The sequence below is a fragment of the Brachyhypopomus gauderio genome, chromosome 3 (assembly GCF_052324685.1).
Source record: "Brachyhypopomus gauderio isolate BG-103 chromosome 3, BGAUD_0.2, whole genome shotgun sequence".
In the NCBI taxonomy this organism is placed as follows: Eukaryota; Metazoa; Chordata; class Actinopteri; order Gymnotiformes; family Hypopomidae; genus Brachyhypopomus; species Brachyhypopomus gauderio.
Window position 1 is genome coordinate 20,950,292 of NC_135213.1, and position 13,596 is coordinate 20,963,887.

General features: G+C 43.5%; 1 protein-coding gene across 2 annotated transcripts; it reads right to left on the reverse strand.

Moving 5' to 3' along the window:
* Positions 1-254: 254 nt before the first annotated feature.
* Positions 255-13,334, reverse strand: usp42 (ubiquitin specific peptidase 42). Of its 2 annotated transcripts, none has more exons than XM_077000241.1 (18): positions 12,767-12,942; positions 11,567-11,813; positions 8,759-8,968; positions 7,892-8,002; positions 7,691-7,790; positions 6,704-6,771; positions 6,252-6,322; positions 5,828-5,910; positions 5,310-5,421; positions 5,067-5,207; positions 4,876-4,976; positions 4,621-4,768; positions 3,813-4,457; positions 3,388-3,470; positions 2,437-3,282; positions 2,003-2,277; positions 1,711-1,869; positions 255-1,413 (listed from the first exon to the last, which is right to left on the reverse strand). In XM_077000241.1, the coding sequence occupies exons 2-18, from the start codon at positions 11,802-11,804 to the stop codon at positions 1,358-1,360; spliced, it is 3,447 nt and encodes a 1,148-aa protein (XP_076856356.1). In that variant the 5' UTR covers positions 11,805-11,813; positions 12,767-12,942; the 3' UTR covers positions 255-1,357. The 2 variants fall into 2 exon arrangements, with proteins under 2 accessions (XP_076856356.1, XP_076856355.1); XM_077000240.1 differs by lacking the exon at positions 12,767-12,942 and adding an exon at positions 13,225-13,334 and having other exon boundaries at positions 257-1,413.
* Positions 13,335-13,596: the final 262 nt, after the last annotated feature.

Genomic DNA, 13,596 nt, shown 5'->3' on the forward strand with positions numbered 1-13,596 from the left:
GTTCTCTGTATTGTGAAGGTTCTATATGGAAATGTGATGCAGAGGAGTGACAGAAATTGGTAGAAAATAATTAAAACTGCAAACTGTGTACAGATCCTTGGTACAGACATCTTAAAAACTGAAGACCAGCAAAGCAACAGCTTTGGGGGAAGGAAAGATTTACAAAAGCATAAATTTAACCAGCAAAAATACCATCAGAGCAGCTAATGCACAGTGAAGTAGCACTCACACAGCTGTTTTTTTTTCCTTTTTTCTTTATCCAAAAGGGGGAGGGGGGACGTCAGACCTCACTCTATACAAAGCCACTCAGCCCCTCATCACATACACATCTACTCACCCCAACAAAAATGTGTAAACATACAGAGAGAAAATGTTACAATTGTAGACATTAAGGCTTTCCCCTCATAATTAATATATAATGTACAATGTATAAATTTATTTTAACATGCTACAGTAAAATGTATAAATTGAACAACCATTTTCAGTTTATTGTAGGGGAGAAAAAGGTGATGTAACATGGCCTACATTATGCTGAGTGGTTTTACTGAAAGAAGTGTCTATACTGAACTCCTGATACAGGAACGCAAACAAATAACTGATAGTACAGTTGAACTTAAATTCACAGTATTTTTTGACAATATGATTTATATAAAAAAAATTAAATTATATTTAAAAAAAAACAAAAAAAAAAACCCACAAAAACCAAAACCCACCCCCACACACACAACATAATCCACAGCCACACAATATAATGCAATGGTTTTTTATATATTTCACTTTGAACAAAACCGGAAAAAATAGAAAGGTAATGCCACGATGCTGGATAGTCTCAAGCTTGAAAGAAATGAAAGAAAATGACAGGGGGCTTGGTGAGGAGGATGAAGCAATGTGAAAGAATCAAGTGTGTCCAGGTTAACGGTGGTGGAGGTTCAGACGGAGCGAGCGCGGCTGCTCCGGCCTATAGTTCTGAACAGATATGTGAGTATGGTGACATCATAGCTCATAGCCAGGAGACGGTGCAGTCTTTCTCCTTTTATGCAGCATGTTAGTTGAGTTTTCTTCTCGCTCCCAAGGAGGTGTCCTTAAAGGGAGAAATCGCCTCATCTTCACAAGTGAGAAAGTCCTGAGTCTATGTCTGAGCAGCAATTCTGATGTTAAAGCTCCAGGCTTCTTCATTTTTTATGTATATTTTTAATTTATACTGTCTACATTTTCACTGAGCTGAAAGTCCAGCTGTACAGTATGGTAAAAAAATCTAAAAGAAAAAAAAAGGGGGGGGGGGGGGACCCTTAAAACTTCTTTTGTGGTAAAAATACAGTATTGTCTCATTGACTAAAGCACCCTTAATTTATTGAGCTTATCCCAAAGCAGTAGAGTTCTCTTTCTTAAAGTGGTGTTCAAGATGTTCCCAGTCTTAAAAAAATAGAAAAAAAGAACATTAGAAGAACATATGGGACTGTATGGAATAGCTGATATTCAATGTTGAGGAACCAGTTTGAATGATTCAATTCAATCTGAAGTCAAATTCTATCACCAAGATCTCTCAGCTTAGTTCTGAGACGGGTCCTTTCTCTTTACATTGGTACACTTCTGCAGAAACCATGAAGAGTGGTTTTAAGAGTTGTGCTATTCATTAACCTACTGTTTGACTTGAATAATGATTGGCTTAGCAAAACTACAAGACTTGCATCTTGCAACAAGAAAACATACTTGCATCTGTGGAGTGTGTCTCTCCATGTCCTCCACACGAGAGGGCCTCCCCACTGCTCATAGTGGTAGTGTGGTTCAAGTGTCTAGATTTCATCTGCTCATCCTTGTTATTATGACAGTACCCATAAACACTTCCACTGCAGTGGCTTACACCATTATCTGCAGCACACAAGCAAAGTAAAGTTCATTAATGTTGAGGAACCAGTTTAAAATGATCTGTGACAGAATGGATTTTTATATAAGCAACCGCATACGAATCTTTGTAAACTTGAGAAAGTTGAGCCTTATGCACCTGAGTGACCGTTAAGTTGGTGATAGTCCTCAGTAGTAGGTCGCTTGGCGCTGGGTGAAGACTCGTCTGGGTCGGAGCTGAGGCGGCGCTTACGTTTGTCCAAGCTGTGGCTGGAGCGACACTCCGTACGAGGCTCCTCCTCCAAGCTGTGGCTGGAGCGACACTCCGTACGAGGCTCCTCCTCCAAGCTGTGCCTCCTTCTCTTCTTTTTCTTCTTTTTGTGTCGCCAGGAGCTGCTGTCCCCATTCCTGTCTGATGGGTCCCTCTCAGAACTCCTGCAGATTGAAAATGATTTTGCTTAAGGAAACTGTAGTACACTTTCTGGCTTATGGTTGCTAGATTTTATACAACAGTAGCAGTCCCATTTGCTGACCCCTCCTGGTCACACACAGTATAGCAATGGCCGTTCTCATGCAACATAAATAGCTCCTTACCTCCGCTTGTCCTTGTTCTTCTTCTTCTTGGACTTCTTGTGTTTTTTGACGGGCCACTCTTCACATGGCTCCTCCCTGTCCGACAGGCTGCGCTTTTGTGCCTGGGGCCGCGGGGCAGGGCTGGCGGAGCGTGGTGCTTTAGCCTGCCTGTGTCCCAAGTCTTTCTTCCCAACATAGTACTCAAATGAGCGAGGGAAGTCACCATGCCCAACCTCCACATCCCGGTCTGGTTCATCCCTGCTGCTGTGATGGTGCCGGTGGTGGTGGTGGTGTCGGCGGTGGTGGGTGTGCCCGTCCCGGTGGCGATCTCCCTCTCGCTCTCGAGGGATCCTCTCTCGACTGGCCGAGCGATCCTTATCAGTATGGTGATGTCTGTTGGGACGATGGCGATGGCTGTGCCCGTAGCGCTCCCGACTCCGGTTTTCCCGCTCTCGATAATGTCGCTGCCGGGATCTGTCTCGCTCCTTCAGGGTGGAGGAAAGGTGTGGCTGCTCAGAGTCTTTAACACACTTCCGCTCCTCACGCGCTTGTCTGCCTTCTCTAGAACCTGGCGCACCAGACAGAGACGCCGCCGCATCTTCCCTGCAGTCACCGCTGCTGGGCACATGGGCACCCGCGGTTGTCACATGGGTGTCGTGGCAGTAGGTGGGCTCTTCAGCCGAGGCCATCTGGATGCAAGGCGTGGCGTCGGTTGGCTTAGCTGGCGTCTCAGGGGCTGAATGGGGGCCGGGCGGAGGTGGGGACAGCAGGGGAGCGACATGCTGAGCGAGAGGCTCGGACATCGCTTTTGTCCGTCCAGAGGAAGGCGAAGGAGGGAGCGTGGCATCAGAGCACGACGGCTTGGAGCTTGAACAGAGAAGAAAAAGGCAGCAGTGTTACTCGCTTCATCTACCTGCAGTGTTTCCTTTCCACTCGCCGAATTAGTGAATCGGACCGGAGCGGCTTGTGTACCTGGATGCGTTCTTTCTGAGCTGGGAGTCCAACCCGCTGGTGGGGCTCACCAGGGAAGATAAAGATGCTCCACTTTCTGTAGCCTGAACAACGCAAGCAACAAAAAGCTGTTAACGGCCATCTGATGGCTTCAGTTTACCGATTATATTACTTAATGGATTCACAATTCCTCTGTGTCTAATTCCTCTTGTCTAATAGCATTATCTGAATACTGAAGCTGATTGAACTACACAGCTGTAGCGTTTCAGGAGTAGAACCAGGAAATCGTGTGCTGTTTGCAAATATTCAAATGAAAGCATTTTTGGTCTTTAGATGTTAAAGTAAGCTAAAACATACACATGCAGAATAAAAAAAAATACTGTGATAAAAAAGGTACCCAACCGAAAAGACCATCACTTAATCAGCTTTGACTGATCAATTTATACCTTATCACATGGTTTGAAGCCATTGACTTTATGATGGCCATTTTGGGCACTGTGAACAAGTCCCGATCCGTTTTCTCGTGGGAAGCTACTGGAACCGTTGGTCTTGGGCGTGAGGGAGCTTGAACTGTGGAAGAGGGGACCATCCATCCCACCTTTCCCGTTGGCTGCCTTGGCACCAGGGTAAGACTTCCCTGTGCCATTATCCAAGGCTCCGCCTTCCTGGTCGGACTCGTCGGATGACTCTTGGCCATACGGAACCAGGAAAGCTGCTCTATTGTGAGCGGCGGCGCTGCCGTTCACCTGCACAGGCCGTCTGAGGTCTGAGGTAGACTGTGGTGCGCTGGAGGAAGAGGACGATGGCAGCGGGCGCAGGTGGGACACGGCAGCCGAAGAACTGCAGGGGCCGGGCTGGCTCTGGCTCGGCCGCACTGTCTTTCCCTGGCCGATGAGGAAGGTCAGCTTAGGCCTGTTTGGTGCTTCCGGGATGGCCGTAGGCCGCACGGGTTGATGAGATGCGGAGGAAGAGGAAGAGAGAGACGGACCAGAGCCCGTCTTCGGGACGCCGCCGATGCTGTTGCTGCTGCCAGGCTTTAAGCCACCGTGGTCCTCCTTCACGGATCCGTTCCCGTTGGCATAAGAGTTATTCTGCAAAGTGAACAACGGTCAGTTATGGGTCATCTGAATATCAGGAACAGAAAGTAAGAGTTTAACGGTGTAAACAAAGCACAGCCCTCTCAATTATACTAGTGGACAATAACAACCAGTTCCCAGTCAGGTTTCCTGGCATGGTGCAGTGGTGTGGTGATACCTTCGCCATGTGAGGAGGAAGCTGTGGACCGATAAAGGAGGTGGAGGTGTACTGAGGCCCGTTCACCTTGGCCGGGCTCACCGGTCGAGGGGAGCAATGACCGGGAACATGGGTCACAGAGTTACAGTCTCCTTTTTTATCTGTTGACCTAAAAATGATGGATGGGGGGAGAGAAATAAAAGTGTATAAAAGGCCTTTTTAAATATTCCACTATTCAAAAATCTGGAGCTGGTTTAAACATTAGGTTGAACTTACCGAATGTAGAACAGTAAGTATGCTTGTTGGTTCAGCACTGATCGTATGTCGCTTACAGATACTGATGCATCGTTCATCTCATACCACTGCCCATTACCAGACTGAAATAAAAACATTATTCCATCCATTAGCTAGAGCAGAAACTCAGTGCAAAAACGCAGAGAATGCTGAAACTGCGCAGCACATCAAACCTTCACATAGCAGTAGTAGTGTCCAGCGTGGCAGCTAAACCCGGAGTGGACCAGCACAGCGTACAGGCCGTAGAGCTGCGGCTCTCCGTGGGACTGCGACATGAACGGACGCATGTCCAGATACTCTGGATACCTCACGTCCTGCACAGGGGGACAGAGAACAGTTGTGGAACGGCATAGATAACGTGAAACGACAAAGGAAAGTGTACAACAGTGCGGCAGAGTTAAGTGCGGTGGCCAAACCTTTGCAATTTTGCCTCCGTTGAAGTTAGCAAAGCGCTTTAGAGCAATGGTGAGCACATTGGAGCTACGGTGGATGGTAAATCTCTTTGAGGCTTGAACCATTTTCTTACATCTACAAACACAACCAAATTCACAATGAGGACAGAAAGGATAATAGGTAACACAGACCACAGTAAATTCATCACTAGTGGTCCCATGACAACAAATAGAGTTTGGTTTATCTCCAGAGAAACAGGTGTGCCTAATACTTATGCAAGATAGTATTGCCGTGTGTTAAGGGACAGAAATAAGGAGCACCTTTATCCCTCTTATCCATTGGTTTCAAAGTACTCTGTAGTACGTGGCCGGGGACAGCTTTTTGAGTTTTATGTGAAAATATTTTGAAAATGGGGCTGGCAGTTTGTATCTGCCAGTAACTGCCATCCTCAGTCTAAAGTTACTGGTCATGCTACTTTTGGAAAACACATGGTTGCCCTGTTGGACGGCATGGTGGAGCAGATCTGAGCTGAGACACTTACGTGGTGCACTTGTAGGCATTGTCCCCATCAAGCTGCTCAGGCTTAACAAACTGCTCAAGAGCTTTGGTGATGGTTGGCGCAGTCTACAAAACACATGTAAACACGCTTAGGCACAGACACAGGGCTAAAGAAGATCTTGTCAAACTGATCCCATGATGCTTTACATCCCAGACACCAGTTTGGGACAAGCAATTATCAATTCACTGAGTAATCATTAATTCACTAAGACAGCAACTCTCACTACGAGACTAAATTGTAAGCCAGACATGACATGATTAGCAGACCTAATTAATAATCTAAACAAATGTCCACCTCTCTGTCACACATGTACACACGCAGCACACACACTTTAACAAACTACTAACTACCAGATCACTTCTAGTGACATCTTTATAAAAGATACGACAGAGTGATTGACTGCTACCTTAATGTCCAGTGCAATGTCCAAATATTGATCAAATGTATCAGATACTGCTTTGCAATTCAAACACTTCACTGTGAAATCAGAAAGAATATAATCAATTTAACTGATCAAAAACATCTCAAATACACTGAAAAAAATAAAGCATTGGCTCAATGTAATAAAATTGAATTAATCAATCACACAAATTTTTTTTCATTGAATCAATCCAAAAAACTAAATTCATTTAGTCATGAATTAAGTTTTTTGGATTGAGTCAATGAAAAAAAATTTGTGTGATTGATTAATTCAATTTTATTAAATTGAGCCAACGCTTAATTTTTTTCAGTGTAGCATTGCCAGTCATACACATTGAACACTTATGAAATAAATAATTTATAGTAACGTTTTACAGTAAATACCATTTTACCATTAGATGTTCACAAATTGGAATGAAGTATGACTGACAAACTCACATCTTGACCTCAGGTAACCTCCAAATATCTGATGGATCAGAGTGGTTGCCTGTGTTTGCCTGTCCAGTCTGATTAAATAAAAACAGACAAGGCAGAAAATGTAATTTATTCAGATAAAAACTAAAACAAGAAATTAAAAAGAGAATATAAACAAACATGCAATTGTAAGAGTACAGCCTTTAAGTGTATCTAAATGCCTTCCTGAATAACGCTTTCTAAAAGCACAAAGCAGAACAGAAATGAGGTCTGACGTGAAAAATGCCAGAAACTAAAACGACGCAGCGATTCTCTGATGGATTCATCTCCACACGTAGTTTGTAAAATCAAACGCTTTGTTCTGAATGTAGGCTGCTGGCTGGCCAGTAGTGGAGGTATGCAGAAGCAGCAACTGGCACCGCATCAAAGCAACTTGGGAGAGAGCGCACATCCCACATACAGAGCGCTGGTGGACTAATGTGTTAGCCACACATGGACAAGCTGTCGACTGTGGTATGGAAGAGAGGGGTGAGAGTAAACCACCCTGTATGCCTGTGCAATTTCTGCACAAACACAGCACTAGGCCTACTTCTATTTTCTTAGACCAACCTGGCCTCATTTATATACAGGACGATCTTAATAACTGGTGGATACATCAACAATTTTCTTCACACCGGTATCAAGCACCAGTCTCCGCTCTCTTCTCAGTCAGTGAAATGGAAAGCACATATATAAACAATAAACGCCAAAAAAGGACGCTTGGATCCACTTATTTCATCTTCAAAAAAAATTTTTTTAATAATAATACACCTGACTAACAGCCACAGTTGCACCTGCTAGAAGTAACATTTTTAAATATCTGTCTGCAAGGAGAGTTAAGTAACAATTCTGCAATCCTTATTCTGCGACCCACAGATATCCAACAAACATGCTAAGAAATAGATGAATGCTAAAATTTCAATAATTTAGCAACTTGAACAATGATATAGGGTGTGGTCTAAGTAAACATACGTGTTCCCAGACAGGCAGGACTTTTGCATAGTGTCCACTGTGTACCGCAAGAACTCATGAGCGTCTTCTTGACTCCCAATACGGAAATGCTTTGCAATCCCTTCGAAAAAGAAAAGGAGATGGACCACAATTAGAAATGTTCACATTTAATGGCGCTCAAAGGAATATGATGTTTTTGTCCATCACCAGTTGCATACTCACGTTTTAGTTCGTTCAGCACACTGAAGGGTTTAATGACGTTTCCCGAATTGGCAAACACCTGGGTGATGTGATTCTGCATGGTGCACATCATGCAAAATCCAGGCTCATGACCTTCGGGGGGGGGGGGACACTTAGAATTAAGGCATATTAAATATACAGATGGTATCACTAAATACCAGTAGATAATCTTGAAAGTTAATAAGCAATGGGTAAACAAAGCCATGTTTCCAACCAAATGTTTTCTATGTATATCAATTAGAAAACCTTTACGGAAGTAAATAACATTGACAAACTCAGAATAATGTTACATAGTTTGTACAAAGGAAACTGTACCCCTTGGTTGATAAAGACTTCATGCAACAGATGGGAAAACATACAATAAACCCAATACATCACAGCAAATGTTCATCAGATCTGCTTTTTGCCTTACAGCATTACATAGAAACTCTGAACACATTGTGAAATTAAGGACTGTGTGTAGATCATCCTGAGATGATTGAGATACTGAATGAACTGTTGCAGCAAATGGGAACAAGCACACTCTGCTCCCAAAAAAGACACCTGCTGGTTCTTGCAAAACAGGGGCCTGCTGACACCTCTGTTATCACCTTTTATTGAACAGCACTAAATATCCTCTCATACCAGTTGACACTCCATTCTTTACCAAACATTGGTACGGTCTAGACAACCAACCTTATATTCTGCTCCTCTCTTGTGATATTAGAAATGTTGGACAATTTACTTTTATTCAACTTGCAGTCAGCTCAAATAAGGCTAATTAAATAATGATGTAAGGCTACGATGGATATGTGAAATACTTTAAAACCAAGATGTGTGGCAGCAGGAGAAGGATGGGGAGTGACTCACATGTTTTGGAATGCTCTCTGGACAGCATGTAGTTGGCAAGAGGAGCAGTGTAGGAGAGACACTGAAGGGCAGAGTTTAAAAAACATGTGTTGCCCAAGTTCTGGAGACCTGCTCCAATACGATGGACTTGGTTCCACTTCAAACAGAGGCGTTCTGCTGGAAACAGGATCTTCTGCGGTGGAGGGATGCCATCGCCACAGGCAATCACCACTACACGGTCAAACAGAGGCATTCGTTACAACTTTTGTACAGCAACACGCAGGGGAAAAAATTTATGCCGAGAAAAATTTTAGGCACAATTTTTTTTGCATAAAATCACGATTTCGATTTTTATCACGATATTCCAACCAAAAAGGGGGGGGGGGGGGCTACAACGCTTTCTTTCTGAGCAGATTTTAATGAGTGACACGGATAAAGTGCACTATTGCACTAAATATACAATATTTCCCAGCACGTTAAACTTAAGTTAAATATTTGTGCATATAGTCGAAATGATTTGAAATAATTAGCTTTTTTATCACATTATTTAATGGTTGTTTATTTTCAAAACGCCCAATCTTAACGTCTTCACGTTCTCTCATGTTTCGTCCTGGAATTACAAGAGGCTCGTATTTGTTAAGGTAATACAGGAGAACTGTTCAGTCAGACAGCTATTTGTTGTGAAACAAAGTAGTTACAATTTCCAGCATTTTCAAGTACTTAGCCTAAATTCCGAGATACCCGTCGCTGCAGATCCCACTCCTCCCACCATCATGTTTTCATTGGTCTGAAGTAATCTCACTATGCAGAGTTGTATCAGATCAGCTATTTCATCACTGTTGTCGTCCTACATTGCTATTCTTATTTACTCACATGCCATTCATTTGTGAAGAATCACGAATGTGAAAGTAGGTTAATAATAAACCAATTTTCATCTCGCTAATGCTAGTAACTAGTTTCCTTTGGTGATTATACTAAATCTGACTATTTCTGTTTGCACGAACAACCACTGTTAAGTTTAACTAATCTAGGTGTCTAAGTAAGTGACGGTAAAAACTGATGTTAGAAGACGAGCGGTTAGCTAGAACAGAATACAGATGTATTAAATACTTATGTATGTTGTGTTCTACATATTGGACATAAACTGTTAAAATTAATTTGTGTTTGCTGTAGTTAAAATTTGTAATGGTTGTGCTGTTCAGTACCGCATGGACACGTCGAGGGGGGTTATTCAGTAGTGTGTGCGCATGTAACGGCCATGATCCTCATTAACCAGTTCACTGAAAAACTTCACAACTATTATAATGCTATTTATATTTTTCCTTCCATCTATAGATGCATATCACGGTTTTGAAAAAAGGACAGGCGCTTTCAGTTGTACAGTGCACTACTTGTTGCAGTAAATACCACTGTCCATTCTGCACACCTGAAGTGTACCGTCCTAACGACAAAAGTATTTTTTATTAAAGGTAAAAAAATGAAATAGTACATATTTAAGAAAAGTACTGTACTTTATTATGTTGGCAATCACAGATCATTATTCCTGTCCACTTTTCCGTTTTCTTGTAAACTTAAAAAAAACTTGTATTGTGTTATTTAAATAACATTCAAAGAACATTTTGATCTTTAAACGGTAAAAGGGTGAATTTATTGGATTTCTATTTCCTGGTCAGAAAACGTAAGCAACACGTAGGAGTTGGATTAGATGCAGCTCCACCCACCCCCTGGACCGACCAAAAGAAACTATGGATGGTGGGAGGAGTTGGATCTAGATCCAGCTCCACCCCCTGGACTTTTGATTCTGCAGCGACGGGTACTTGTAAATTCCAGCACTTTTAAAACCTGAAACACAAAGCAACATTAAAATTCGTGAGGTAAATGTTCCTTCCTGTTTTTGAGGGGTGTTTCTTTATACTACCACATATCATTTCGGAGAACCCTGCAAAGAATGCGGAGTGACGCGGCAAGTTTAAGTACCTGTATAAATGCTTCCGCCGTTTGCATGGGTTCGCGCGAGGTGTGCGGAGTCGCGCGCTATAGTCACTCGCGAAAATATTAACCACCGAGGCCGCAGCTTGTGAGGTGGCTGCCCTCGCTGCCCGCATTGTTTCACATTCGGCATATTCCTTGGGATGCCTACTAGTGATGTGTCGGTTGCGAACGAACCGGTTCAAAGAGCTGGCTCTTTTAAGTGAACAACGAGAGCCGGTTCCCCTTTAAGACCCCCCCCCCTCGTCAACAAATTACGTTCGCCACCCCTTCAAATAAGGAGCCATTTGGGAGCCGAAAGAGCCGACTCTTTATGAGGAGCTGAGCCAAAAGATCCAGCTCCCTAAAAAGAGCCGAAATTCCCATCATTAATGCCTACGTCTCAAGTGATTGAATAAATTTGTTGTACTGGCATCGGACGTTTTCACGTGTTCTTTGCACACCTTACATATCGCTGAAGTTTGGTCTTGGTCAGTGGAAGAAAATCCGAACCAATTCCATACTAGAGGTAAATTTCCTCTTCGTTACCAGCTCCTCGGTTTGGCTTTCAGCCATGGTTGTCCACTTTCAGTTTTTACAAACACAACATGGAGGCGTGGAAGATGCACAGTTCGATCGGCGGGAACCAGCATTTAAAAAAGTCATTGCGCTGATTGGCAAAGGCGATCTATACGATTTCTCCAATTTGCTAGATCGCCTGCGATTCTCCACTCGTCATCGCCATTCACGATTTTATATCGTCATATCGCACACCCCTAGCAACACGGTTGCTTCAGAAATGCTTGCAGGACACAGAACCGGTGCATCCCTGGAACATGGAGTAAACGGTAAAGTACTCACCAGTCTCCTTGGGCTTATCCGTCGGAAGTGCCGTGGTGCTGCCGTACACCGCAGCTCCAATACTGGGCGTCATGCAGGCGGTCTTTGCCCTCACAAGCTCAGAGGTGGAAGGGCTCACACTCCAGCTAGAACTGCTGCCGTCCATGTCTCCAGAGGAGATAGGAGTCAGGGAGCCAGAGTGCTTGCACCGCACTGACTCAAGGTCAGACTTCTCTGAAGATTTGACCACTATGGTCATTGTTCATTCCTGTCAGATAGAATCAGATCATTGAAGTTAGATTCACTTTTCAAGAACTCGCCTGTGGTAATTGCTCAGAATGACACAGAATGAAACAGAACATACATGCTGGCTGGGGGGGGAAAAATCTGATTGTTACTACTACTACTTGAGGGTTACTGCCTCAAGCTTGTACGATAACCTGCTTTGTCACTCAAAATCAAACAGTAAAACGCCTTCAAATTGGATACTCCAACCATTTTTTGGTACAGTTCACTGTTGAGAAATTAGTTACAGGTACATGCAGATACAGACTCTAGTATCCTTATTCATCGGATGACGTTAACTATTACTGAGGGAAATGGCACATGCATTGAGTTAAATTAAGTGTCTTCAGAAAACCCAAGTTTGTTGTGCATAAGACAACACGAGATTTTAGCCTCCTAGGCTTCAGTTGCAACACGTGACTTGCAGGAAACGCAATCAGAACGTCGACATTAGCGAAACCTTGAACTTGAAACTGTTGTAGTCGCTAGTTTTAAAATATGTGCTAGTTTCCACATCCACGTCTTAAGAGATAGACCATTAGGTAGGAGTGCTATACGAACCAAGTTTTACTCTGGCTTTAGCTAGATCACAATAACTTCGCTAGCTAAGGTAGTAGCATTGGCGCTATCGATATGAATGGACGGTGCGCTGTCACGGGCCCGCCGCGGTCAGTTTTAGTTTTACATACAACTTCTCGAATCGTAAGTAGCTTAGCATATTAATTACAGTGGCGTGACTTTTGAGTACGGACAGCTGATGTGTAGTCGAAACACCCTCCCACCACCGTCCGCCAATAATAGCTAGCGTTAGCTAACTACGATAGCTAGGTAGATAAACTAGCTGAGGCTTTCGTGAACGACATAGGCCTCAGTCCCAAATAACACTAAAACATTTTTAAAAGAGTTATACCCGCGATATAACAGACAGGGACTTACTTCAACACTTCTCTTCGACACACTGGCGTTTGAGCTTGAGGCGCGCAGCGTGGTTTGTGTAGCAGTAAGCGCCATGGTAACGGTGAAACGTAACAATACAGAGGGAACGCCGAGCGAACGTTCAGACGTGCCGCACGAGACAAGGGAACCATGGCGTTCGTAAACGTATAAACACATTTGACAAGCACCAGTTACATTAGTGCGCTGCTTTCAGAATCTGAACAGACTTGCAAAAGCCGCAAGCGGGGCACGAGATTTAAAATTCGCCGGTGCACGCTGGCCGAGAAACATTAGCCAGCTACCCAACTAGCTACCACTGTCCGACATTAAAAACTCAACGTGTAACCCGGTGTTCTCGGTTTCCAGTAAACACGTTGAAACGGCTATACAACACTTGGTGTACTCATAAGACCAAATCGAGCACGATATACCATAATAAAATCAAACATTCCGCATACCTGTATTTTTGTTTAAAAAATAATAAGATTTAGCTGTATTCGTCCATTCTAATATCCAGAGAGCGTCCGGCGGTGAACAATGACGTAGTTTCCCCACGGGTCCATCCGGGTAACTGCGATTTCAACCACACAACAGCAGTCGTGGCTTTTGTGGACGCGGTATTAGAAGCACGTCTGCATTTTCGACATATACGTTTTACCAAAGCTGATTTTGGATAATGAAAAATCCAGGTAAGAATGTATTCTTTTTAGGAAACACTGGAAGCGTTCATGTGAAGCGATTGTTCATTTTTGATACGTATCACTCTTGGTGCAGATTTTCCATACAGAGTGAATGTCTGTTAGTGCACACGGTTGGTAATGTACCGTCCC

What these genes read in the sequence shown, in the direction of transcription:
- usp42 (XM_077000241.1), bottom strand. Translation starts at nt 11,804, where the DNA reads ATGACCATAGTGGTCAAATCTTCAGAGAAGTCTGACCTTGAGTCAGTG. An exon ending in TTCCTCCTCACATGGCGAAG is followed by an intron (nt 4,458 to 4,620) that starts GTATCACCACAC and finishes TTCACTTTGCAG; the next exon opens with AATAACTCTTATGCCAACGG. An exon ending in CTCAGAAAGAACGCATCCAG is followed by an intron (nt 3,283 to 3,387) that starts GTACACAAGCCG and finishes TCTCTGTTCAAG; the next exon opens with CTCCAAGCCGTCGTGCTCTG.